The sequence below is a fragment of the Pleurodeles waltl genome, chromosome 4_2 (genome assembly GCF_031143425.1).
Source record: "Pleurodeles waltl isolate 20211129_DDA chromosome 4_2, aPleWal1.hap1.20221129, whole genome shotgun sequence".
Classification (NCBI taxonomy): domain Eukaryota; kingdom Metazoa; phylum Chordata; class Amphibia; order Caudata; family Salamandridae; genus Pleurodeles; species Pleurodeles waltl.
In genome coordinates this window covers 350,771,881-350,797,010 of record NC_090443.1, presented here as the reverse complement: position 1 = coordinate 350,797,010, position 25,130 = coordinate 350,771,881, and the positions used below count along the sequence as shown (strand labels likewise).

The 25,130-nt window shown below is 46.3% G+C and overlaps 1 protein-coding gene across 1 annotated transcript in view; it reads right to left on the bottom strand.

Annotated features, from left to right (window-relative positions):
- KIF14 (kinesin family member 14) overlaps window positions 1–25,130 on the bottom strand; it is a 349,189-nt gene that overhangs the window by 305,375 nt on the left and 18,684 nt on the right. Inside the window, exons 2-3 of the mRNA XM_069231431.1 lie at window positions 22,467–23,672; window positions 21,014–21,268 (exon numbers count right to left, since the gene is read on the bottom strand). Coding sequence (XP_069087532.1) covers window positions 21,014–21,268; window positions 22,467–23,581 — 1,370 coding nt within the window. The 5' untranslated portion in view covers window positions 23,582–23,672. The remainder of the gene's footprint in view (window positions 1–21,013; window positions 21,269–22,466; window positions 23,673–25,130) is intronic.

Below are 25,130 nucleotides of genomic sequence, written 5' to 3'. Positions count from 1 at the left end.
ACACAAATGACCCCTTGCTGAATTCAGAATTGTGTCTACTTTTCAGAAATGTTTAGCTTTCTGGGTTTCAGCATTGGTTTCACACCCATTTCTGTCACTAACTGGAAGGAGGCTTGTAGGAAGTTGGCTCTGTATGTGCTATTTCAAAGTAAGGAATAGCATGCACAGAGTCCAAGGGTTCCCCTTAGAGGTAAAATAGTGGTAAAAATAGATAATACTAATGCTCTATTTTGTGGTAGTGTGGTCGAGCAGTAGGCTTATCCAAGGAGTAGTGTTAAGCATTTGTTGTACATACACATAGACAATAAATGAGGTACACACACTCAGAGACAAATCCAGCCAATAGGTTTTTATATAGAAAAATATCTTTTCTTAGTTTATTTTAAGAACCACAGGTTCAAATTCTACATGTAATAGCTCATTCGAAAGGTATTGCAGGTAAGTACTTTAGGAACTTCAAATCATCAAAATTGCATGTATACTTTTCAAGTTATTCACAAATAGCTGTTTTAAAAGTGGACACTTAGTGCAATTTTCACAGTTCCTGGGGGAGGTAAGTTTTTGTTAGTTTTACCAGGTAAGTAGGACACTTACAGGGTTCAGTTCTTGGTCCAAGGTAGCCCACCGTTGGGGGTTCAGAGCAACCCCAAAGTCACCACACCAGCAGTTCAGGGCCGGTCAGGTGCAGAGTTCAAAGTGGTGCCCAAAACACATAGGCTAGAATGGAGAGAAGGGGGTGCCCCGGTTCCGGTCTGCTTGCAGGTAAGTACCCGCGTCTTCGGAGGGCAGACCAGGGGGGTTTTGTAGGGCACCGGGGGGGACACAAGTCCACACAGAAATTTCACCCTCAGCAGCGCGGGGGCGGCCGGGTGCAGTGTAGAACCAAGCGTCGGGTTTGTAATGGAAGTCAATGGGAGATCTCGGGATCTCTTCAGCGCTGCAGGCAGGCAAGGGGGGAATTCCTCGGGGAAACCTCCACTTGGGTAAGGGAGAGGGACTCCTGTGGGTCACTTCTCCAGTGAAAGTCCGGTCCTTCAGGTCCTGGGGGCTGCGGGTGCAGGGTCTCTCCCAGGCGTCGGGACTTTAGGTTCAAAGGGTCGCGGTCAGGGGAAGCCTCGGGATTCCCTCTGCAGGCGGCGCTGCGGGGGCTCAGGGGGGACAGGTTTTGGTACTCACAGTATCAGAGTAGTCCTGGGGTCCCTCCTGAGGTGTCGGATCTCCACCAGCCGAGTCGGGGTCGCCGGGTGCAGTGTTGCAAGTCTCACGCTTCTTGCGGGGAGCTTGCAGGGTTCTTTAAAGCTGCTGGAAACAAAGTTGCAGCTTTTCTTGGAGCAGGTCCGCTGTCCTCGGGAGTTTCTTGTCTTTTCGAAGCAGGGGCAGTCCTCAGAGGATGTCGAGGTCGCTGGTCCCTTCGGAAGGCGTCGCTGGAGCAGGATCTTTGGAAGGCAGGAGACAGGCCGGTGAGTTTCTGGAGCCAAGGCAGTTGTCGTCTTCTGGTCTTCCGCTGCAGGGGTTTTCAGCTGGGCAGTCCTTCTTCTTGTTGCAGGAATCTAATTTTCTAGGGTTCAGGGTAGCCCTTAAATACTAAATTTAAGGGCGTGTTTAGGTCTGGGGGGTTAGTAGCCAATGGCTACTAGCCCTGAGGGTGGGTACACCCTCTTTGTGCCTCCTCCCAAGGGGAGGGGGTCACAATCCTAACCCTATTGGGGGAATCCTCCATCTGCAAGATGGAGGATTTCTAAAAGTTAGAGTCACTTCAGCTCAGGACACCTTAGGGGCTGTCCTGACTGGTCAGTGACTCCTCCTTGTTTTTCTCATTATTTTCTCCGGCCTTGCCGCCAAAAGTGGGGCCTGGCCGGAGGGGGCGGGCAACTCCACTAGCTGGAGTGTCCTGCTGGGTTGGCACAAAGGAGGTGAGCCTTTGAGGCTCACCGCCAGGTGTGACAATTCCTGCCTGGGGGAGGTGTTAGCATCTCCACCCAGTGCAGGCTTTGTTACTGGCCTCAGAGTGACAAAGGCACTCTCCCCATGGGGCCAGCAACATGTCTCGGTTTGTGGCAGGCTGCTAGAACTAGTCAGCCTACACAGACAGTCGGTTAAGTTTCAGGGGGCACCTCTAAGGTGCCCTCTGTGGTGTATTTTACAATAAAATGTACACTGGCATCAGTGTGCATTTATTGTGCTGAGAAGTTTGATACCAAACTTCCCAGTTTTCAGTGTAGCCATTATGGTGCTGTGGAGTTCGTGTAAAACAGACTCCCAGACCATATACTCTTATGGCTACCCTGCACTTACAATGTCTAAGGTTTTGCTTAGACACTGTAGGGGCACAGTGCTCATGCACTGGTACCCTCACCTATGGTATAGTGCACCCTGCCTTAGGGCTGTAAGGCCTGCTAGAGGGGTGTCTTACCTATACTGCATAGGCAGTGAGAGGCTGGCATGGCACCCTGAGGGGAGTGCCATGTCGACTTACTCATTTTGTTCTCACCAGCACACACAGGCTTGTAAGCAGTGTGTCTGTGCTGAGTGAGGGGTCTCTAGGGTGGCATAATACATGCTACAGCCCTTAGAGACCTTCCCTGGCATCAGGGCCCTTGGTACCAGAGGTACCAGTTACAAGGGACTTATCTGGATGCCAGGGTGTGCCAATTGTGGAAACAATGGTACATTTTAGGTGAAAGAACACTGGTGCTGGGGCCTGGTTAGCAGGGTCCCAGCACACTTCTCAGTCAAGTCAGCATCAGTATCAGGCAAAAAGTGGGGGGTAACTGCAACAGGGAGCCATTTCTTTACACAAGCCCCCCCCAGCCCACAGGCCAGGAGACTCAGCCAACGCTGGAAGAGTCTTCCTAGTCTGTCAGGCGAGGAAGAGTAGAGGAAATGGCTGGTTTGTTGCAGGGCCTACTCTGCCTTACATCCTCCTGTTCAGGTCATTCCCTCTGGGGAACTGACCCACTTCCACAGTGATAGGACCTAGTCTGAACTGCCTCTTGTCTGTGCTTTTTATGTCTTCACCCATTCTCTCTATTTTGAGGTCAGAGGTATCCACCTCTGCTAATCTTATCTTAGCCAGGGTCACCCCTAGCTTACCCAAAGAGGTTACCCAGAGCTGGAGTAACCCCACCATGACCAACAGGGTCAGGGGGCCTAACTTGTTATTTGGCATGGGGTCAGACCACCAGGCCAAGGATAGTGCAGCCATAAAGGCTAACACCCAGCAGAGGCCACTGACAGCTGTCAGTGCCCAGAACCACACCTTTAGCTCTTCACCTACAAGGGAAGGGGCTAAGTTACAGGCTTCTTTGGGTTCAGGTTGCCTGTCTGCTGTATTAGAGTGGGGGGTTACCACATCTTGTAGTAAACACCCTTCTTCCACTCTTTCTTCTGTTAGCTGAGGAGCCACCCACTCAGGTTTAACAGTTGCCTGACTAGCCAGGACTTCTTGTGGGTCAGGTTGGACTTTATCAGGGCCATTTTTGGAGTTCTCCCCTACTGGAGCAGAATCTCCTTGGCTTGCTGTAACCTTGGCTAAAGGTTGTCCACCCTTCCTACTCTGTTTTCTTTTCTTCTTCTTCTGGGGCCTGCTTGCATTTACTGCAGAGGCAGGACTTCCAGAATCCTTGGGAGAGGACTGGCACTGGACTAGTTCCTCTCTTGAGCTCTGACTAATCTCTGGGTAGTCATTTCCAAGGAGACAATCAAGGGGGAGGTCTGCACTGACTACTACCCTTCTCCAGCTAAGAGTGCCACCCACTTCTATGGGCACTAAAGCCACAGGCCTCTTAGTGACCCTGTCTAGGCTAACTCTTACCCTGGCAGTCTCACCTGGGATGTACTGGTTTGAGAGCACCAGCCTGTCATGCACAATAGTGTGACTGGCACAAGTGTCTCTCAGGGCAGTGGTTGGGATTCCATTCACCAGTAGGTGGTGGAAGTGTCTACTTCCCTCTGGAATCTCCAACTCACCTGTTGGGCCCTGTTTCCAGTTGAAGGCTATGAAGACCTCCTCATCTGAGGAGTCATCTCCCATGGCTACACTGGTTACCCCTGGAATCTTGTTCTGGGGTTTGTTTTTGGGACAAGAAGTGTCCTTGGTGTGGTGCCCAGACTGTTTACAGTTGTGGCACCATGCCTTAGTGGCATCCCAGTTCTTACCCTGGTACCCACCTTTGTTTTGGGTTGTGTCTTGGGGCCCACCCACCTGTTCTGGTTTTTGGGGGCCTACAGAGGACTCTTTTTCTTTGTTTCTAGTGTCACCCACTTTCTCCTGGGGAGTTTTTGTAACCCCTTTCTTTTGGTCACCCCCAGTGGAAGTTTTGGTTACCCTAGTCTTGACCCAGTGGTCTGCCTTCTTTCCCAATTCTTGGGGAGAAATTGGACCTAGGTCTACCAGATACTGATGCAACTTTTCATTGAAGCAGTTACTTAAAATGTGTTCTTTCATAAACAAATTATAAAGCCCAACATAGTTACACACTTCATTTCCAGTTAACCAACCATCCAGTGTTTTGACTGAGTAGTCTACAAAATCAACCCAGGTCTGGCTCGAGGATTTTTGAGCCCCCCTGAATCTAATTCTATACTCCTCAGTGGAGAATCCAAAGCCCTCAATCAGGGTACCCTTCATGAGGTCATAAGATTCTGCATCTTTTCCAGAGAGTGTGAGGAGTCTATCCCTACACTTTCCAGTGAACATTTCCCAAAGGAGAGCACCCCAGTGAGATCTGTTTACTTTTCTGGTTACACAAGCCCTCTCAAAAGCTGTGAACCATTTGGTGATGTCATCACCATCTTCATATTTTGTTACAATCCCTTTGGGGATTTTTAGGATGTCAGGAGAATCTCTGACCCTATTTAAGTTGCTGCCACCATTGATGGGACCTAGGCCCATCTCTTTTCTTTCCCTTTCTATGGCTAGGAGCTGCTTTTCCAAAGCCAATCTTTTGGCCATCCTGGCTAACTGGATGTCCTCTTCACTGGGGTTATCCTCAGTGATTCCAGAGGTGTTGGTCTCTCCTGTGAGGGAACCAGCATCTCTGACTATTATTTGTGGAGTCAGGGCTTGAGAAGCCCTGCTCTCCCTAAGTAGGACTGGAGGGGGGGAATTTCCCTCCAAGTCACTATCTTCATCCTCTGAGTTGCCATCCTCAGAGGGGTTGGCCTTTTCAAACTCTGCCAAAAGCTCCTGGAGCTGTACTTTGGTAGGTTTGGGGCCCATTGCTATTTTCTTTAGTTTACAGAGTGACCTTAGCTCTCTCATCTGTAGATGGAGGTAAGGTGTGGTGTCGAGTTCCACCACATTCACATCTGTGCTAGACATTATGCTTCTAAAAGTTGGAATACTTTTTAAGAAACTAAAACTGGTTCTAGAATCTAATTCAAACTTTTACAAACTTTTAAACTCTAAAAGAAATGCTAAACAGGATCTAACACAAGGCCCTAGCAGGTCTTTTAAGAATTTAGAAAACTTTTCAAATTGCAAAAATCAATTTCTAATGACAATTTTGGAATTTGTCGTGTGATCAGGTATTGGCTGAGTAGTCCAGCAAATGCAAAGTCTTGTACCCCACCGCTGATCCACCAATGTAGGAAGTTGGCTCTGTATGTGCTATTTCAAAGTAAGGAATAGCATGCACAGAGTCCAAGGGTTCCCCTTAGAGGTAAAATAGTGGTAAAAATAGATAATACTAATGCTCTATTTTGTGGTAGTGTGGTCGAGCAGTAGGCTTATCCAAGGAGTAGTGTTAAGCATTTGTTGTACATACACATAGACAATAAATGAGGTACACACACTCAGAGACAAATCCAGCCAATAGGTTTTTATATAGAAAAATATCTTTTCTTAGTTTATTTTAAGAACCACAGGTTCAAATTCTACATGTAATAGCTCATTCGAAAGGTATTGCAGGTAAGTACTTTAGGAACTTCAAATCATCAAAATTGCATGTATACTTTTCAAGTTATTCACAAATAGCTGTTTTAAAAGTGGACACTTAGTGCAATTTTCACAGTTCCTGGGGGAGGTAAGTTTTTGTTAGTTTTACCAGGTAAGTAGGACACTTACAGGGTTCAGTTCTTGGTCCAAGGTAGCCCACCGTTGGGGGTTCAGAGCAACCCCAAAGTCACCACACCAGCAGTTCAGGGCCGGTCAGGTGCAGAGTTCAAAGTGGTGCCCAAAACACATAGGCTAGAATGGAGAGAAGGGGGTGCCCCGGTTCCGGTCTGCTTGCAGGTAAGTACCCGCGTCTTCGGAGGGCAGACCAGGGGGGTTTTGTAGGGCACCGGGGGGGACACAAGTCCACACAGAAATTTCACCCTCAGCAGCGCGGGGGCGGCCGGGTGCAGTGTAGAACCAAGCGTCGGGTTTGTAATGGAAGTCAATGGGAGATCTCGGGATCTCTTCAGCGCTGCAGGCAGGCAAGGGGGGAATTCCTCGGGGAAACCTCCACTTGGGTAAGGGAGAGGGACTCCTGGGGGTCACTTCTCCAGTGAAAGTCCGGTCCTTCAGGTCCTGGGGGCTGCGGGTGCAGGGTCTCTCCCAGGCGTCGGGACTTTAGGTTCAAAGGGTCGCGGTCAGGGGAAGCCTCGGGATTCCCTCTGCAGGCGGCGCTGCGGGGGCTCAGGGGGGACAGGTTTTGGTACTCACAGTATCAGAGTAGTCCTGGGGTCCCTCCTGAGGTGTCGGATCTCCACCAGCCGAGTCGGGGTCGCCGGGTGCAGTGTTGCAAGTCTCACGCTTCTTGCGGGGAGCTTGCAGGGTTCTTTAAAGCTGCTGGAAACAAAGTTGCAGCTTTTCTTGGAGCAGGTCCGCTGTCCTCGGGAGTTTCTTGTCTTTTCGAAGCAGGGGCAGTCCTCAGAGGATGTCGAGGTCGCTGGTCCCTTCGGAAGGCGTCGCTGGAGCAGGATCTTTGGAAGGCAGGAGACAGGCCGGTGAGTTTCTGGAGCCAAGGCAGTTGTCGTCTTCTGGTCTTCCGCTGCAGGGGTTTTCAGCTGGGCAGTCCTTCTTCTTGTTGCAGGAATCTAATTTTCTAGGGTTCAGGGTAGCCCTTAAATACTAAATTTAAGGGCGTGTTTAGGTCTGGGGGGTTAGTAGCCAATGGCTACTAGCCCTGAGGGTGGGTACACCCTCTTTGTGCCTCCTCCCAAGGGGAGGGGGTCACAATCCTAACCCTATTGGGGGAATCCTCCATCTGCAAGATGGAGGATTTCTAAAAGTTAGAGTCACTTCAGCTCAGGACACCTTAGGGGCTGTCCTGACTGGTCAGTGACTCCTCCTTGTTTTTCTCATTATTTTCTCCGGCCTTGCCGCCAAAAGTGGGGCCTGGCCGGAGGGGGCGGGCAACTCCACTAGCTGGAGTGTCCTGCTGGGTTGGCACAAAGGAGGTGAGCCTTTGAGGCTCACCGCCAGGTGTGACAATTCCTGCCTGGGGGAGGTGTTAGCATCTCCACCCAGTGCAGGCTTTGTTACTGGCCTCAGAGTGACAAAGGCACTCTCCCCATGGGGCCAGCAACATGTCTCGGTTTGTGGCAGGCTGCTAGAACTAGTCAGCCTACACAGACAGTCGGTTAAGTTTCAGGGGGCACCTCTAAGGTGCCCTCTGTGGTGTATTTTACAATAAAATGTACACTGGCATCAGTGTGCATTTATTGTGCTGAGAAGTTTGATACCAAACTTCCCAGTTTTCAGTGTAGCCATTATGGTGCTGTGGAGTTCGTGTAAAACAGACTCCCAGACCATATACTCTTATGGCTACCCTGCACTTACAATGTCTAAGGTTTTGCTTAGACACTGTAGGGGCACAGTGCTCATGCACTGGTACCCTCACCTATGGTATAGTGCACCCTGCCTTAGGGCTGTAAGGCCTGCTAGAGGGGTGTCTTACCTATACTGCATAGGCAGTGAGAGGCTGGCATGGCACCCTGAGGGGAGTGCCATGTCGACTTACTCATTTTGTTCTCACCAGCACACACAGGCTTGTAAGCAGTGTGTCTGTGCTGAGTGAGGGGTCTCTAGGGTGGCATAATACATGCTACAGCCCTTAGAGACCTTCCCTGGCATCAGGGCCCTTGGTACCAGAGGTACCAGTTACAAGGGACTTATCTGGATGCCAGGGTGTGCCAATTGTGGAAACAATGGTACATTTTAGGTGAAAGAACACTGGTGCTGGGGCCTGGTTAGCAGGGTCCCAGCACACTTCTCAGTCAAGTCAGCATCAGTATCAGGCAAAAAGTGGGGGGTAACTGCAACAGGGAGCCATTTCTTTACAAGGCTGAAAGCACAAAAAAATAGTAAAAATGAGGTGTGTCCCAGTAAAATGCCAAAATTGTGTTGAAAAATTGGGTTTTCTGATTCAAGTCTGCCTGTTCCTGAAAGCTGGAAAACTGGTGATCTTATCACCACAAACCCTTTGTTGATGCTATTTTCAGGGGAAAAACCACAAGCCTTCTTCTGCAGCCCTTTTTACCCATTTTTTGACAGAGAGAAAAAAAACGTCATTTTTGCTGTATTTTGGCTAATTTCTTGGTCTCCTCCAAGAGAACCCACAAACTCTGGGTACCACTAGAATCCCTAGGATGTTGGAAAAAAAAAAAGGACGCAAATCTGGCATGGATAGCTTATGTGGACAAAAAGTTATGAGGGCCTAAGAGCGAACTGCCCCAAATAGCCAAAAAAAAGCTCAGCACAAGAGGGGAAAAGGCCTGCCAGCGAAGGGGTTAAACAAGAAGAAGCAGGAATAAACCACCCATGGAAGGGAGCCATGGGGAGGTGGAAAAAGAACCAACGACAACTACAGAGAAATCACAGAAAACCCAACTACCCTCGATCTGGGTGCGCCAAAAATGTTTTTAGACCGCTCTCCACAAGCGTGCACACATGCACAACTGAGAAAACCGCACCCGATGTACTGCGAACGACACCAAAGGAGGGACAGAAAACCAACAGAAACAAAACATGCACACAACACAAACAGGCAGAACCCAGAATAGGAGGAGGGGGTGTAGAAAGGAAACATGGATGAAGAAAGAAGCACACATTTATGTTATGCCATCCCCTTACCTCCCCAACCACCCTCGCATCAAAGTCTACAAATATCTGTACACAGTTTAGGAGATTTTCCCTAAACAGTACCTTTGGAAATGCTGTTTCTTATAAGCTTTTTTGGCTCATCTCAGCAGTTGGGGAAAGCTTCCCCTTCCTCTCCTAGGCACACCAAAATAAACACGGTTGTAAATGTGTCAGATTGTCTAGAGCCACATGAACATTAATGAAAACAAGAAAGAACCAAGGGTTGAATCCCAGTCTTCTGATGCATCCGCTGTTCAGGCAGCATTCTTTTTGAGTGACATTTTTAAAGGGGGAATTAATCAAAAGCACACGACAAGCAGCCATGGGTACACAGGACCGGATAAGAAAAAACAGCACTTAGCCCTCGGAGCGAATAAAAACACAAGCACTCCTGAGGAGGGTTCATAAACCAAGAAAAAAAGAAGGTCCTAAAATGAAAGCAGTGGAGGGAAAGTGTAATTGGTCCCTGCTCTCGGGGAGAGGTAAACACAGGAAGAGGCATGACAAATGCATGCCATGGACAAATGGGGACAAGAAGAAGAGAGCAACGATGGAGCCAGCAAATGAGAAGCCTATAGGCAGGTTGAAGTCCACAGAGAAGATACAGCATGTCTCTTCAAGACAGCACATGTGCTGTATAGAGCCGAGACCTAAAAATGGGCATGTTTTGATTCAATGTACCACATGCATCCATAATTTGAACATACGGATTGTGAAAAAGTAAATAGCGAGTCTTTATGAAGAGTTCAGTAAAAGCGTGTGGTAAAAAGGTATACCTTCCACCCCAGTGCCTGCACATTCATTGAGGGTGTTTGAGAACAAAGAGGCCATATACCAAAGCTGAATCAATGGTACACATTGCTCTGTACATTAAACATTAACAGAGCAATATGTACCATTATAAATTACATCATCTACCTCTCGACAATCATCCAGCAACTCGCTAGAATAAGCGTAAGACACAGGATGACAAACACAATTTTAAAAGGATGATCTTGTTCTCTGGCAAAACTTGTATAAATGAAACAGATGTCTACTTTAAGTTATTATTACTAACATTTGTAGAGCACAGCTGATACCTAAACAGGTGTTCTGGGGTTGGCAATATCCAAATACAGAATTCACAGCAAGTGAGAAGGTGTAAAGCCAGGTTTTTAAGGCCTTCACAAATGGTAGCAGTTCACTTTAAGAGGCTGAGGTAGGCTATTCCAGAGATGTGTATCTAGCAGATAACAGTCTGTTTCCAGCTTGCTCTCACCTAAACAAATTTGCATCACCACAATGCAGAAAGGGACTGGGTCAATATCATTCAAACTTCTGTTGAATAAACTGTTGCCGTACCTTGTGAATAGCTTTATGAACAATACAGAGAAATGTAAACTTAGCCCACTTAGACAGTGCTAGTGAATCAAGGGCAAAAGTTGCAGACTATTAGCGTGGGCTTAACAATGTGTGTTTGGAGCAGCAATTTACACCTGATGGAGTTGCTTCGGGATATATTCTGGTGCACCCAGAAACAAAGAATTACAATAAGCTAACCAGCTTACAATAGTTGAATGTACTATTAGAGGACACAAGTAAGCGGGAAGAAGAGGAAGAATTTTACATACAACATGTATCAAGGAAAGGTAGTAAGATGAAAATGTGTTTACATGACTAGACAATGGCAATGTAAGTGAGCAATTCTTCATTGAGTGCCTTTCTATTTATGCAGTTGTGGTTAATTAACTACTCTTTCTAGAAGTTGACAGCTTTGTGCAATTAATTGTGCTATGCTCCACAGAAGATTTTATATTGTGCTTAATTTGGAGATACACATGTAGTTACCAAGTGGCTATGACCTCATTGCTTACAACAGAAGTGCACAAAAATAATGTGTCATTGCTTTCTTTTTCTTGATTATCACAAGGTTCTCTTACCACCTTTTCCATTGTTGGACATGGAGAAGTACTCGGACAGGCCTACCTAAACAACGCCCAGCTGCCATGTCCTGCACGGCACAACCACATTTTCTTTTGCCTGCTTCTTTGGCAGCTAATGTCTGGTCCTTTCCCAGCATTCAAGGCTATTTCCTTGCACATTTTGGTCACGTATGGCACCAAAGCTTTCTCAACAAGCTTGTTGGGAAATCTCCTCGATAGAAAGTTAGAGGGAAATTGTCTTAAAGTGGGAAATAGGAATACTTTTCTTCAGCAGGCTACATGCCGATTATTGTGCGAGTATCCTTTAGGCACTGTCATCAATGGAGAAGAATGTAAAACCCCTCCTATGACCCTCAGAAATAAAGCTAGAAGCTACCTCAAAATCATCAGTTCCTCAGGCAGTCTCTCATTTTGACATCGCTGGACAATGAAAAACACTTCAACTGAAGACTAAGGATAGGGGTGGCAGTTTACACAGATGCTACCTCTGTCAATGCTAAAGCTCAGGCTATGTGTTCCACGGCCTGGCAATAATCAACAGCATTGCTCAATCAAAGGGGAGTATTAATTCCACTTCACAGCATGATTTCAGCTGGAGAGGAGTGTGAGGAATCACAAACAACTCTCTCTCTATAAAGTAATGATCTTCAGACCTTTGACTGTGCTACTTGGGAGGGGGTGCCCACTTCTGACACCGAATTGACCAAGTTGTGTCAAGTAGTTGTCACAAGTGGCACATCTGATGCTCACTTCACAAACAGCTAAATGGAGACATTAAAATGAGTGTAATGGCATAGGAGCAAGAAGACAACAGTGTTTAGCATATCCTAGCTTCATTACAGCCAAGAACGGCTTGCATATTCAGTACTATATATAAGCTATCAGCCTAATGTGGAATCTATGCACAGCACACAAACAAATTGAACTGCTTTGGCCTTCATAAAATAGTTACCCTAGTCACTGGCATACATTTTATCAGTATCCTATAAGTTGAGGTTTCATTCGGGTGTGAAATGATTCAAACATATGCCAAGCAGCTCACAGACAGATTTTTTACATCCCTAGCACAATCTACTTCAAAAACTTCCTAGACCAAACCTGTAACCTATAAGTCACACAAAGCCCTCTGTAACCACCGCATGAACACACTACACTGCTTTACAAAAAACAGAATAATGTGGAGCCACCGTGCTTGAAAGTAATGCTGTACAGAAGAAATATCAAAATTGCTACTTAACTGCAAGACTGCCAGACCTGACAGGCTTAGGGAGGTCTTCCACCCAAACTTTTTGCCTGCTTTGCCTCACTTTTGCTGATCTGTTTTTGTTGGTCTTAGGACTCTGGGCTCTTTACCACTGCTAACCAGCACTAAAATGCATGCGCTCACTCTCCTAAAATATACTAACATAGGTATATCCACAATTGGCAGATTTAATTTACATATAAGTCCCTAGTAAAGTGCACTATAGGTACACTTGCCTGTAAAGTAAATTCTTCTAGTGGGCCTGCAGCACTGATTGTGCCACCCACTTAAGTGCAATAGCAAGTGACAATATCAAGTTAGTACACTTCTGGACCGGCAGATACTCTGCCAGGAAGAAGGAATGCTGTGCTGCTGAAGGTACTGTCACTCTGCTGGAACTCTGCTGAAGTCCTGCTTTGCTGTGCCTGCCCTGCCGCCTCTTTGTCTTGGAAAGGGAAGGACTTGGCCTAAATCTCTGCCTTCCCAGAACCAAGTGACTCCAAGGGCTTGGAGGCTTGCCTCCTGCAGTCTCAGGGACCTCAAAGACTGTCTGAAACTATCCTACAGCACCTGCACTCTGCATGTCCGACTCTGTCAAGTGGTGCCAATCCAGACCTGGGCCTTTGGCAGGGAGTTCTGCAGCTGTATTTTTAAAACAATCCATACTTCGCCATCACTGCACTGATCGAACTAATGCATTACTCCTTGACGTTGACGCATCACCGCTGCCACGGAGGACAAGGACTTTGAATCGGAACGACAATATAAAAATAAGACTTAAACTTAAGGATAGAAAGTAGTTCCATGATGTCACACCACCATGTGTGCATCTGTCGACCACAGCTTTACAAATCATTGTATCAAGTCTATCTAGTTGATTCAACCACAGGAAAAAAAATTGAAATCCAAGAATACATCAATTTGTTAAATAAAAAAGCCAGAAACGGAAAACTGTGTTCTTCTGAGAGGGTGCATGTCCAAGATGGCGGATGACACGATCCCCTGAACGCGAGCTTCGGCCCATCGCCACGTTTACCCACCCAAATCCCCTCCTAGTACTAATGCCCTGAGTCAAAAACTGCCGCTCAACCAAAGAAGGGCAAGTGTGCCACTTCCGACTTCCACCCAGAGCCGCAAGAGACTCTAATGAACAGAAGCCGGTTGCACTACTGGGACCTGTACTGCATGCCGGAGGAGTGCACCTGACTGCTCAGAAGTGCGGAGATCCGAGAATCTGCGCGCCACACTAGGCACAGTCATGAAGATTTTGGAGAGCTAACCTGCATTACCTGCGAATGGTATCTGTCCCGGCACCGTGCAACACATTAGCGGCCCGACCCTGGATTGCCGTGATGACCACCACACTTTTAATTGGGGTAAGACTGTCGGCCCCAATGAATGGGGGGTGCGCGGCGACCTCGGTGATCCTTGCAGCCCTGCTCCTTATGAGAACGCAGTGACAGAGCCCCCTCCCCACCCCCTCCCTCCCCCCAGGCTTGACTGCAGTCAATAATACATCCAAAAGCCTGTACAGAGAGACTGTGGCATATACAAAGATCCTTGTTGATTATTATGGTCCTCACTCTACTATTTTGACAACAGCCTACCCCTCCCGGAGTCACCATTTCAATTGAAGAGGGGACCAGACCAAACCGGCTGGATGTCTGAGAGATTTCTTTGCTGCACTACAAGAACCGTGAGCTGGTGGGGCCCTGACCCCCTACTGATACAGCACATTGCCCAATGGTGCCACATGTACAGAGGGAGACACTACTTATGGTGAAGTGCATCAGTGTATTGAAAAGGAGATCCCCCCATTACATGGACCCCATCACCATGTACATTACGCACGTAGGGCATCCTCTCTCCAGTACTGCATTGCTCCCATGCAAATGATTTTGAATGGTGAGGGCCCAACTGCCTAGAGTGAGTCAGCCAACCATCAATCATAGCTACTCAGTTATGTAGCCTACAATGACCATTGCCTAGGATTATCTGGAACCTCCTTCCACAGTGTAACTTCCAGATAGTTTTTCAGAGACTACAGGCCAACGTGATGGTTACTGGGGTCTTTTGAAAGGTGACAAAGCTGCAAGGCACCTCTGGTTCTGCCCAGAGCAGGGACCCTTGTGTGCTTCTCTATTTGGCTGGTTTCTCCCGGTGGGTGGTGCATCCTTGGGGCATTGGCCGAGCTGAGATTCCCCGCTAGACCTCCGATACACTCTTCCCTTGCTCCATATCCAGCAAGTGCATGCTAGTGGGCGTGCACCAACATGTCTAAAGTGAAGGCAGGAAAGGTGGGAGACAGACCTATTATGCATGCCACCTCAGACATAAGGCCTCCAGGGCACCAGTTGACTGTAGAGAGACCCTGCAGGATCACACAGAGAAGTTTACATAACTGCTAGTAGCCGTCAATAACCATAAGTCCTCCTTGGAGCCAAAGTAGATGCTTTAATAATCAATGTGGGGTTCCTTCGTGAAGACCACAAGAAACAAACAGACAGGGTAAAAGATACAGAAACAGAATTAGCAATGGTTCAGCCATCTGTGACAAAACACCAACAAAAGATTGAAACGCTACAGAAGGAGAAGGCACAAGTACGAGCTAGGGCTGAGGATGCTGGAGGACACTAGTGCCAAAACAATATCAGAGGAGTAGGCCTCCCCGAGGGCACAGAATGCCCAAGTATGGACCTATTCTTTGAGACATGGCTAGAAAAAAAAAGCAAGGAAGATGCTCAAGTTCTTTTCCTGTCAAACATGCACACAGGATGCCAGGACGTTGCCCTCCCCCTGAGTCCCCCCCTCTGTCCGTTGGGGCAAGATTATTTAACTTCAGGGATAGAGACAATATACTCCAGATTGCTATGGCACAGGGCACGTGGACCGTGGAGAACAACACTGTAACGATTTTTCTGGACTACACTGCTGAGGTACGAACAATGAGAGACTCGTTCAAAGAGGTGAAACAACACCTATGTACCCTGGATATCAAAATTCACGCTGTTATATGCTGCAAAGCTAAGGGTTGGATGAGGCAACAAGGCACTGTTTTTTCCGACACCTTAGGAAGTGTGGACCTGACTGGAGTCCCAGGACAACTATCAGTGTTCCTCCCAGTCAGCTCCAGACAGAGCCTGAAAGACCAAACGAAACAGGAGGCGTTCTACTAGAAATTTGCATGGCAAGCCCTCGACAATGCAGGCAGCACTGGGCAGATCAGAGGCGCTGGCTGCGGCAGAGCAGGTGCCCTTATTCAATCAGGACAGTGCAGCTTCTGACGAAGAGACCAGGGCATTACATGATGTCATGCTCAACATCGATCTACCAGAAGAACTGTGCACTCCAATGACTGCAGATTTACTGCAGAATGCCTGACAACAGAACATATATACTTTTGGTGATGTCTCTTTCCTGTCTGGGGTCTCTTGAGGATGGAAAAGGACTGAGTAATGGGAGTCATACTGCCATCAAGACAAAAGGGTATTCTTTATCCTCTACTGTCTCAGGGGCTTCAGATTGGGACATTCTATGATGACTGTCTTGGAGCCCCCTCACCTTCAAATAGACTTGATGTTAGTTGCCCAAATCATTGCTGGAAGTACCTGGCCATGACCGACTGAGGGTGTTGCCTAGGTTGGCGGTTTGTTATTGATGATTTTTTTTTCTTTTTTACTGATTGATATTTTCCTTTTCTTTGCCTGACCTCCTTGCTGCTATGCCTCCTCCTCACCATACAGATTACAGATTGGACTCCTTATCCCACACAAAATGAATGACCACACATGAATAGAACATACTCACATGGAATGTGAGGGACATGGGCACTTATAGCAAACAACATAAAATCAATTATTATTTGAAACAGCACACTATTCAATTTGTCTGCCTTGAGGAGATACATTTAACGGCAGGAGAGCTCCCGAAATTGCTTTAACACTGGCGGGGCCTTTTACTGGGCACCACTTATTCTGCCTATGTTAGAGGGGTCCTACTTTGGGTAGCCCTGGGAGTTCCGTTTGTCCCAGGCCACACCTTAATTGCCCCAGAGGGCAGGTACATCATTACAGAGGGCACACTGATTTGGGACCTTATTACCTTAGTAGTGCTTTATCCTCCCAATGTGGGCCAACTCCTGTTTTTAGCCTCACTGACACATGCCCTTTTTCATGTGGCACACTCCCCCACGTTCAGGTGTGGGGACTTTAATTGTGTTCCAGATTTAGAGCTGGACAGATCCACCCTCCAGTCCCGGACGTGCAATCACATTATGCCACTAAACAATTGCAGGAGTGGACTCACAATGTACATGTGATTGATGTTTGGCGCAAACTCTACCTGCGTCAGAGGGAATAGTCCCATTACTCTATGCTACATGCCCTTCACATGAGGACTGACCCAGTGACCGCACCACGACAACAGTGATCAAATGAAGACGAGCGGAGTACTTAGGGCGGACACTATCTGACCACTGCCCCTTGATGGTGACCTTTCACTGGGGACGACCAAGCCCAGCCATCCCTAACTGGAGTTTACAACCACAGCCAATGGCTTTCAGGACAACTGTGGGGAAACACATAGATAATTACTTTACAGAAAATGAAGGCTTTACTTCGGATGGAATGACAGAATGGGATCCGTTGACGGGGGTGTTGCAGAGTGCATGTAGGGGCACGCGGCATGGCATTCTGCAAGCTCATCAGAAGGGGATTGGGTGCCCAACCCCGTCACATATCCAGCATTGGAGGGTCTTAGGACTGATTACAGGGACTTATCCAGGCACCTTGCCACCTTTGATTTCAAGGAATACACCAAAATCAGCATGAACTGGGAGACCCCCGGAGGAGATCCTTGCGTACTTGAGGCCCCTGACATACCCCTTCTCAATCACCTATTGGTACAATAATTAGATGCTCCACTGACGTTCGAGGAGGTTTCCTTAGCCATTAAGCATACAGCAAGAGGTAAGACACCTGGTACTGATGGCCTGCCTATCACGTTCTATGCCTCGTATTGCGCAAGCTTAACTCCACGATTGTTGGCGTTATATGAACGAGCCAAGGAGTGCAGTCACCTCTCGGAAAACGGCGAGTAGCTCTGATCATGGTACTTCCAAAACCCAGAACAGATCCACTCAAGGTGGCTTTATATCATCCACTCTCACCACTCAACCTAGACTACAAGGTGTTAGGGAAGGTTATGCGAATATATTCACCCCAATGGTGCATACGGTGATCCATCAAGACCAGAGCGGGTTTATTCAGAGTAGAAACACATTTCTGAATATCCATTGTTTATTTAGCACCATGGACTGGGCTCACAGAAAAGATATTCAAGGTTGGGTTGCCTCCCACATAGAGAAGGAGTGTGTTACCCTGGGTTGGAACTACCTATAGGGTGTCCTACTGAGACTGCGAGACTGGGATTTGGACTGGGCTTTGCAGATAGATTCGGATCTTTATAACTCCCCATAGGCCAGGGAACGCACGGGTGACATTATTTCAGATAGTTTCCCATTGAACGTGGGATCAGGCAGGGCTGCCCTCCTTGTTGTTTGCCCTCGCCATGGAACTAAATGGGAGGCTTAAGCATTCTCAAATATGAGCTTTACTACGCTTCAGCCCAAACTTCAATGGCCACTGCGCTGGCTGCACAATGTATCTTGCCCTGAAAGAGACACCCTGGGTCTTGATCTTAGAGAGTTGCCGCTATTGGGGTGGCTCTTGACATGTCCCTCCTATTCTGCAGTACCAAATGTTTTGGTGAAGGTGGTAGTATGGTGTTAGAGAAAGTATGTATATTGCGAACGCTGAGGAATTCCATACGCTCCCAGTTTACCCTCTTGGAAACCACCACCACGCAGAGCTTTGAAAGCACTTCACTCAGTAGATGTAGCGGGTATATGACGTGGGGAGACATAGTGGTAGACTACGCATGTTTGAAGACCTGGTAGAGGTAGACGGTTTGACCCCGGACAGTTTCTGTTGCATTCGGCCCTCTGTGAAGTAGTTGGTAAAATGTGGGAGAGATTTATTACAAGTGAATGGTTCACTATAACTGAACCTGACTACAACAAGCAGCAATATCAGTTATTCACGGAATTCTGAATCGGAATTACTCCAATCCTTACTTCCAGCCCCTTAGGGAATGGTGGCAGGTTACATTTTCTACAGAGCTGATGGACGCTGCCTCCGCTTTACACAATTCAACTATCTACAGCACCCATACCTTTCTCCAGACAGAATAGGGAAAATGTACATAGGCGCGAGAACACAATGTCCCAGATGCCAGCAAGAAGGGGCACACTTTCTTCATATGGTGTGGGTATGCCCTGTGACCACAGATAACTGGCACTGTGACCTCTTGTATTTCTGCTATTACGAATTCTATTCTACCCCTTGATCCCACTTGTTGCATCCTAAATACAGGGGTGGTAACAAAAAAGACAAACATGTGATGAGCTTCCAAGGTCTGGGGCTTGTCCTTGCGAAGCATCGTATCGCCAAGCCCTGGTAAGTAGTGACTGCCCCCTCACTCACAGCACTGCAATTGGTGAGGTACAGTGGGCCTCAGCACAGCTTAGCTTTCAATACGAGCAGATGCACGTGCAAGAGATGGGAGGTGTAACTTAATGGAGCGGTGGGATGACTACTTGACTACGTTGAAGGGAATGCTAGCCTTGCCCAATTGACATTCAGATGAAGGTATGGGAGACTTATGGAGGTGACTGATCCATGTTGAATACTACATTATACATATTTATGCTGGGCAGGGAGGATGGGTGGAAGTGTTGGGCCAGGTTCTCTGGGAAAAGCTGATTTGCTACCTGTCTATACTGGTTCCCTGTTTCGTTCCCCCAAACGCCAGAAGAATCATTGTTGCATTAAACTGTGCATATTTATATTGGAACTTGCATAGCGATGCACACAGGTTTTGGTTCTATGTGAAATCAATAAAAAGACTTACTAAACAAAAATAAAAACTGTGTTCTTCTGACATGGACTGAAATGGCAGTCATTCTCACCCTTTCAAATTTGTAGTATGTTCAGTACACCAGAACATTCCTTATGAAAAGGACTTGTCTTTTCCAGCATAGAAAGGTCATTTAATAAATCAGTTAATTAAAAGAGTGGTAAACATGTTTCAGTTCAGTTGAACCAACTGGACCTAGGAACATGAAAACAGTAATTTATCAAATCTGGACTGTAAAAGCTTTGCCTGGTGACGAAGAACCACTCAACAACAGTAACAAGAGGTCATGTGAATGCTGGTACTTGTCAAAGTTTATATCATAATGAAATGGTCTGACAGTGACCAGGCTTTCATGAAAAAGTAGGGGTTTAAAATCTCATTTAAATTATTTTCACGCGACTCCACAGATAATGATTCTATTACACTGTATCTTGTTATAAGTTTTAACTTCACTTTCCCCAGGCTGCTTTACAATCACTATGGATCAAAAAATATATTATGGTCAGAAAATGGGTCTCATGCAATACAGTGAGATCCAGTGGCTAATTTAAGTTCCAAGAGGAATAGTTTGGACAATATTTTTATTATTGCTTAAAGGCTGAACTGTCACTTTTCCAAGCAGAACTTGGAATCTGCCATTTGGGAAAATTCCTTAACAACGTGACCTTAAGGACGCTGACGTTTCCCACGCAAGCGTAACCACGCTTGCCTGAACAACGCATGGCTTTTTCTGCACCTTAACCACACATGTGCTGACTTACGCATATGCGTGGTTAAGGCACAGAAAAAAACATGCGTTGTTGGGGAGAGGGCGAGGTGAGGTAAGTGGGGCTGGGGCAGGGGTGGGGTGGATTATGGGATATGGTGGGTTGGGTTGGCGGGCTAAAAAGTGTTTAAGGGTTAGCGAATTTGGTTATTTTTTTGTTTTTTAGGGCGGGAGTGGGGAGTTTTCATTTTTTTATTTATTTAGGGCTTAGGGTGGGGGCAGGGTAGTTTATTTTTAAAGAGGCGGGGGAAGGTTTAACGAAGGGTCAGAGGAGGGAGGAGAGAAGAAGGATCGGGAGAGGATGCTGTAAGTGGGGTTGGGGCAGAGAAGGTGGGTAGTTTTTGGCGGGGTGGATTTGGGGCTTAGGGTGGGGGGTGTTGGGCTACTTTAGTTTTTAGGGGCAGGGGTACGGGGGTCAGGGTATTGATTTTTAGGGCTCAGGGTGAGTGTGGGGGTAGGGGTAGTTTACTTATTAGGGAGGGGAAGGTTTTAGGGCTCAGGGAAGGTTGGGGGTCGGGGTAGTTGGGTTTTTTTAGGGCTCAGGGCGGGTGGGGGTGTCAGGGTAGTTTAGTTTTATGGGGCAGGAGTAGGGGGCTCAGGGTCGGTTTTTTTAGGGTTCAGGGCGGGTGGGGGTCGGAGTAGGTTAGTTTATAGGGACGGGTTGTGGGTTTGGATAGTTTTGTTTTTGTTAGGGCGGGTCTGGGTAGTAGAGATGGAGGCCTCAGGGCGGGTTGCATGACAGAACCACATATGCCGTTTTGCATGCATTTCCACACATGCCTGTACTAGGCATGCTTTTACAACAAAATTTGTTGTCAAGGCATGTGTAGTAAAGGCATGTGTGGAAACGATGCATCGTGGTTCCGACTGCGTTGTTAAGGCATGCGTGGTTCCAGCTTGCGTGGTTCCATCATACAACCGCTGTTGGTCACGTACCACGTAAGAAAAACATTTAAATATATAGTACCTGATTCATCATCTTTAGTAAAAGCAAAATAAAACCAGACAAAATGCACAGCAATAGCCACAGCACTTACGTATAAGATTTCCCAGAGCCGGTCTGCCCATAGGCGAATAAACAGGTGTTGTAACCAAGGAAGGCTCTCTCCAACAGTGGTACTGCCAGTTTCTCATACACATATTCTTGGCTGGCGAAGTTACGCTGGGACTCATCGATAGACCAGAAGGAGAAGTCATACAGAAACGTATGGGCTTGTTTGGTTTCAGGGTGTTGCACAATTGTCTCCTGTCCATTCATGAAGACTACTTGGAAGGTATTTTCCTTCTTCTCTCTAGCCAAAAAAATAAATAAAACATTGATTAACAGCTTTCAGTGTTCTACATACAACTGATGATTAGGAGGTGGCAGGCACTCAAATACATTGCAAAGTGGAATTAGTGTATTTCTGAAGTGAATAAAATGGAGCAGAGCGCAAGGTCTTTTTTGCACTTAATGAAGAACAAGTATCACCATGGAATTTACCTGCCACCACCAAGACGTGTGTAGGAAACCAAATATTCTTAACCTAAACATTAAATTAAATATTTGTTAGAGGTTATTCGCCTTTATTGTGCATGTCCAACTGTACAATTTTGAGAGACCTCATTCTGACATTCAAACTTAGAGCACACGGGTACTCTATTGTCTGTTGTGAGTGTTACAAGGGATTGTTGCCAGAAGCTATAACCCAACTTGAGCGAAGTCATTTTTTGAAAGGGTGGGGGAACTGGCTGATATTACTGTAACATCTCCCGACGCTCTATCTGTTGTGCGCAGAACAGTTTTATAGTCCGTCCTGCCATAAATGTTTACAGTTGTCCCCAACTAACTGATAAGCACGGAGAAGGGGAGATATTTGAGCACTTCTAGGCAACAGAAAAAAAATGGTTGTGTTTGGGAAAGTGGGATAAATGTGCATGCTGAAAATTACTTCTAGAAGCTTCTAAGACAAACGTAAATATGGTTGGTAAGTAAGCTTATGTTTTTGCTTGGCTACAGAATAGTACTATGGCATTCACCTTCACTCTGGTACGGGTGGGGTTTTTAATTACGTATAATCATATCCAATTTGATTTTTTTTTTTAAACTGCAGCACATATAGGAGGAAGAGATATTCTACCTTCTGTTGCCTTGAACAAAAGAAAACGAGAGGTTACAGGTATGCACGACTAGTCCAGTATCTTCCAAGAATAGAAACAAACATAGGCCATTTATTTGTTTGGAAAATGGCTAGACTTTTCTGTGCATGACATGCTGGTATACACATAAAATTGGAACAACAGCACCAATGCTATACTACCTAAAGTAATGCGCATGTAGACTTCTGCAGTCCAGAAAATCTTTGAGCAAATCAGCATGTTCAAATTAAATAAGTTGCAAATAAACCACCTTCAAGTGTAATGGAAGGTCATGCATAAAATGTAATCTCACTAAGTCATTTAGGAGATTAAAATGCTAGAATAAAACTGAAAAAAGAATCCTCTGCTTACCGATTATTAAATGGGCGCACTCGTACAGCTACTGTCACTGTGCTGTTTTCCACCTGTAGGACATCTTCCTCTGTGTCCATCGTCTGCGCTGCACTCTCCCCTTTCGGCGTACGAAGACATGTTGCTGTAGTATGTTCTTGAGTTCCTTTCTGTCTGCTTCCTAGGAAAGGGTTAAATGGGCTCGTTTTCTTGGTTGGTGCAGCTTGCAAAAAGTCAATTCGGGTTCTAGGTGTCGTAGATGACGATGAGTTCCTATTAGCTAGTGTTGTGACACATTTTGGTATAGAACCAACTCTCTCTATTGGCTTGGGAGTTCTCGTTTTATCCAAACTTCCATATTTGCGATCTGGTGTTTTAGCGGATACCTTAGACATCCTAGGAACTTGATCACATTCACTTCTTTTTAACCCAGGAGGCCTTCTATCAGTTTTTTCCATGTTGGAAGGTTCAGACTTAAGGACCGTGGATTGAAAGGCTTTGTTCCCATTGCCCAAAGTACAATTCACAAAAGTAGATCCGACACTTCCATTTGAACCACTGAAATGAGAGAATGCTTCTTTGTGCTTTGGATGAGCAGGTAAAAGGGACTGATCATGTAGCTCTGTTGGGAAATACTTTGGCCTAGGTTGGAGCTGATCTGTCGATTCTCCACTTGTATCACTAGTTGTGTTTGCATGAACTTTTTCCAGGGAGCCAGTATTTATTCGGCGTTGGAGTGTCAGTCGCACTTCTGTCTTTATCGTGCCCTGCTCCACATTCTCGTCTGGCTCACTGCGATTTCCGGGAGTACCTTTGCTGGGAGTCTTTCGTCTCTGAAGAGTTAACCGAGCCTCTTTTTTTGGTGTGGTGGGAGCCTCTCCAACATCTGGCATAGTAGAAATCACATAGGTCTTATTAATTTCTTTGCTTTTAGTCAAAGCCAACACTGGTTTGGCTCCTCGGACGTCCTCTCGCCCATCTGGATTAGGTTGCCTTGCAAACCGGCTGCTATTACTGTGGACATTGTATGTGCTGTTCACACGGAAAGAAGAAACGCCGTGCATGCTGGAGCAGCTTCTAGCAGCCGTAAGCTTACACTGCAACCAAGTCAAATGCAGGGAAGTGTAAACAAACATTCATTTTCATGTGCAAACCAAACGTTTAGTAATAGCTTCATTCTAACCTACTGAGTGAACACGGTACGAAATCATCTGCTTGTGAAATGCCCTGCAGAAAAAGAAAAATATTGTTACAGTAAATAAACATGAGCAGTGAAGTCCAGAAAGTAGGTCACAAATGTTTACTTTGTATTTGATAAACACAAACCTAAACTTCTGTCGCACAACATAAAAACAGTTAATTGGAAAATCTAAACAACACGCAGTTTGGCTTGCAGTGCAGCTCTTACCTAGTTTGAAGGTGAAGTAATATTGTACCCAATGAGGGGCCCCAATATGAGTGCCCGGAACTGTGGCTGGTACTTCCAACCCCAGAATTAGGGTTACCGTCAGATATTAGGGATTATAGTGAGAATCGGGAATTCTATACCAGATTCCACCTCAGTTTCTCATTAAGCCCCAACCCAATTTTCATCCAGACATTTTAGGCTGCTTACTGATTGCTCAAACAGTGAATTTTTCACAAATGTATTCACATTGGGCTGGTAGCTCCCATAACCCAACGCCAATGTAATGTGTGCGGTCCTCGATGGAAGAGCAGAGTAGCAGTGAATCACTATAGCTTTGAAACCTTGTTGAAGAATGTAATTTCAGAGCTAATCTGACAGCCTGTCAGTAAATTTAATTCAAACACATACAACCGTTGGCATTTTATGCACAGTATTGGAAATATGCAGCATTGGGGTAAAGGTACTAAAACCGAGACACTGCCTAGGACACGTACAATGTTGAAGCAAGAATCAGGGAACAAATAAGATCAGTTCATCAAGATAAAACAATATTTCAACAAGGAAGGGATGTAAACTAAAAAAAACAAATAAAACTGGAGGACATACAATAAGCACAATGTGGACATACAGAGTAAAGGTACAACACAATGCTGGCTAAAGGTGGGCACAGTCATTATGACACAGTAAACTATGACCAGGCCAATCAGCATACCACGGAACCAGCACCAACAAGGGGTGGGAGAGAAGCAAACCCATACAGAAGGTGATGAAAAGTAAATTAGAAAGTGTGAGCGGATTGCACAGTCTCACACTCAGACAGTTTCTACTATCAAAAAGAAACCCAACTTGGGAGAGGAGGTGGAAAAAATGTTCTCAAAGCTCATGTTTCAAAACAGAGTACACAGACTCGGGGAATCTCAGGGATAACTGGGCAACACAACGCCTCTTACCAGAGGGGGTGACACAGGGCTGGGTATCCACAAAAAGGGAGAGTGTAAATCAGTAAAATTAAGGTAATAATTTAATCTCACTTTTTTAGGAACAAATGATACAAATGATGGAGAGGTTTCTACACAATGTGCGAGGGAGCTCTCCCTATGTTGTGAGCCTAATTAAATTTTGAATGGAACTCCTCTTGTGTCTCCATAGGTAGATTAATAGTGGGTGGTTGTAAGCACTTGAGTGAGTCAAGCCTACATGAACTTAGGACCATGTTTCCTAGGTATTGCTGAAGCTCTCGCAGACTTTTACTCAGCCACTCGAAGGGAGCCACCACA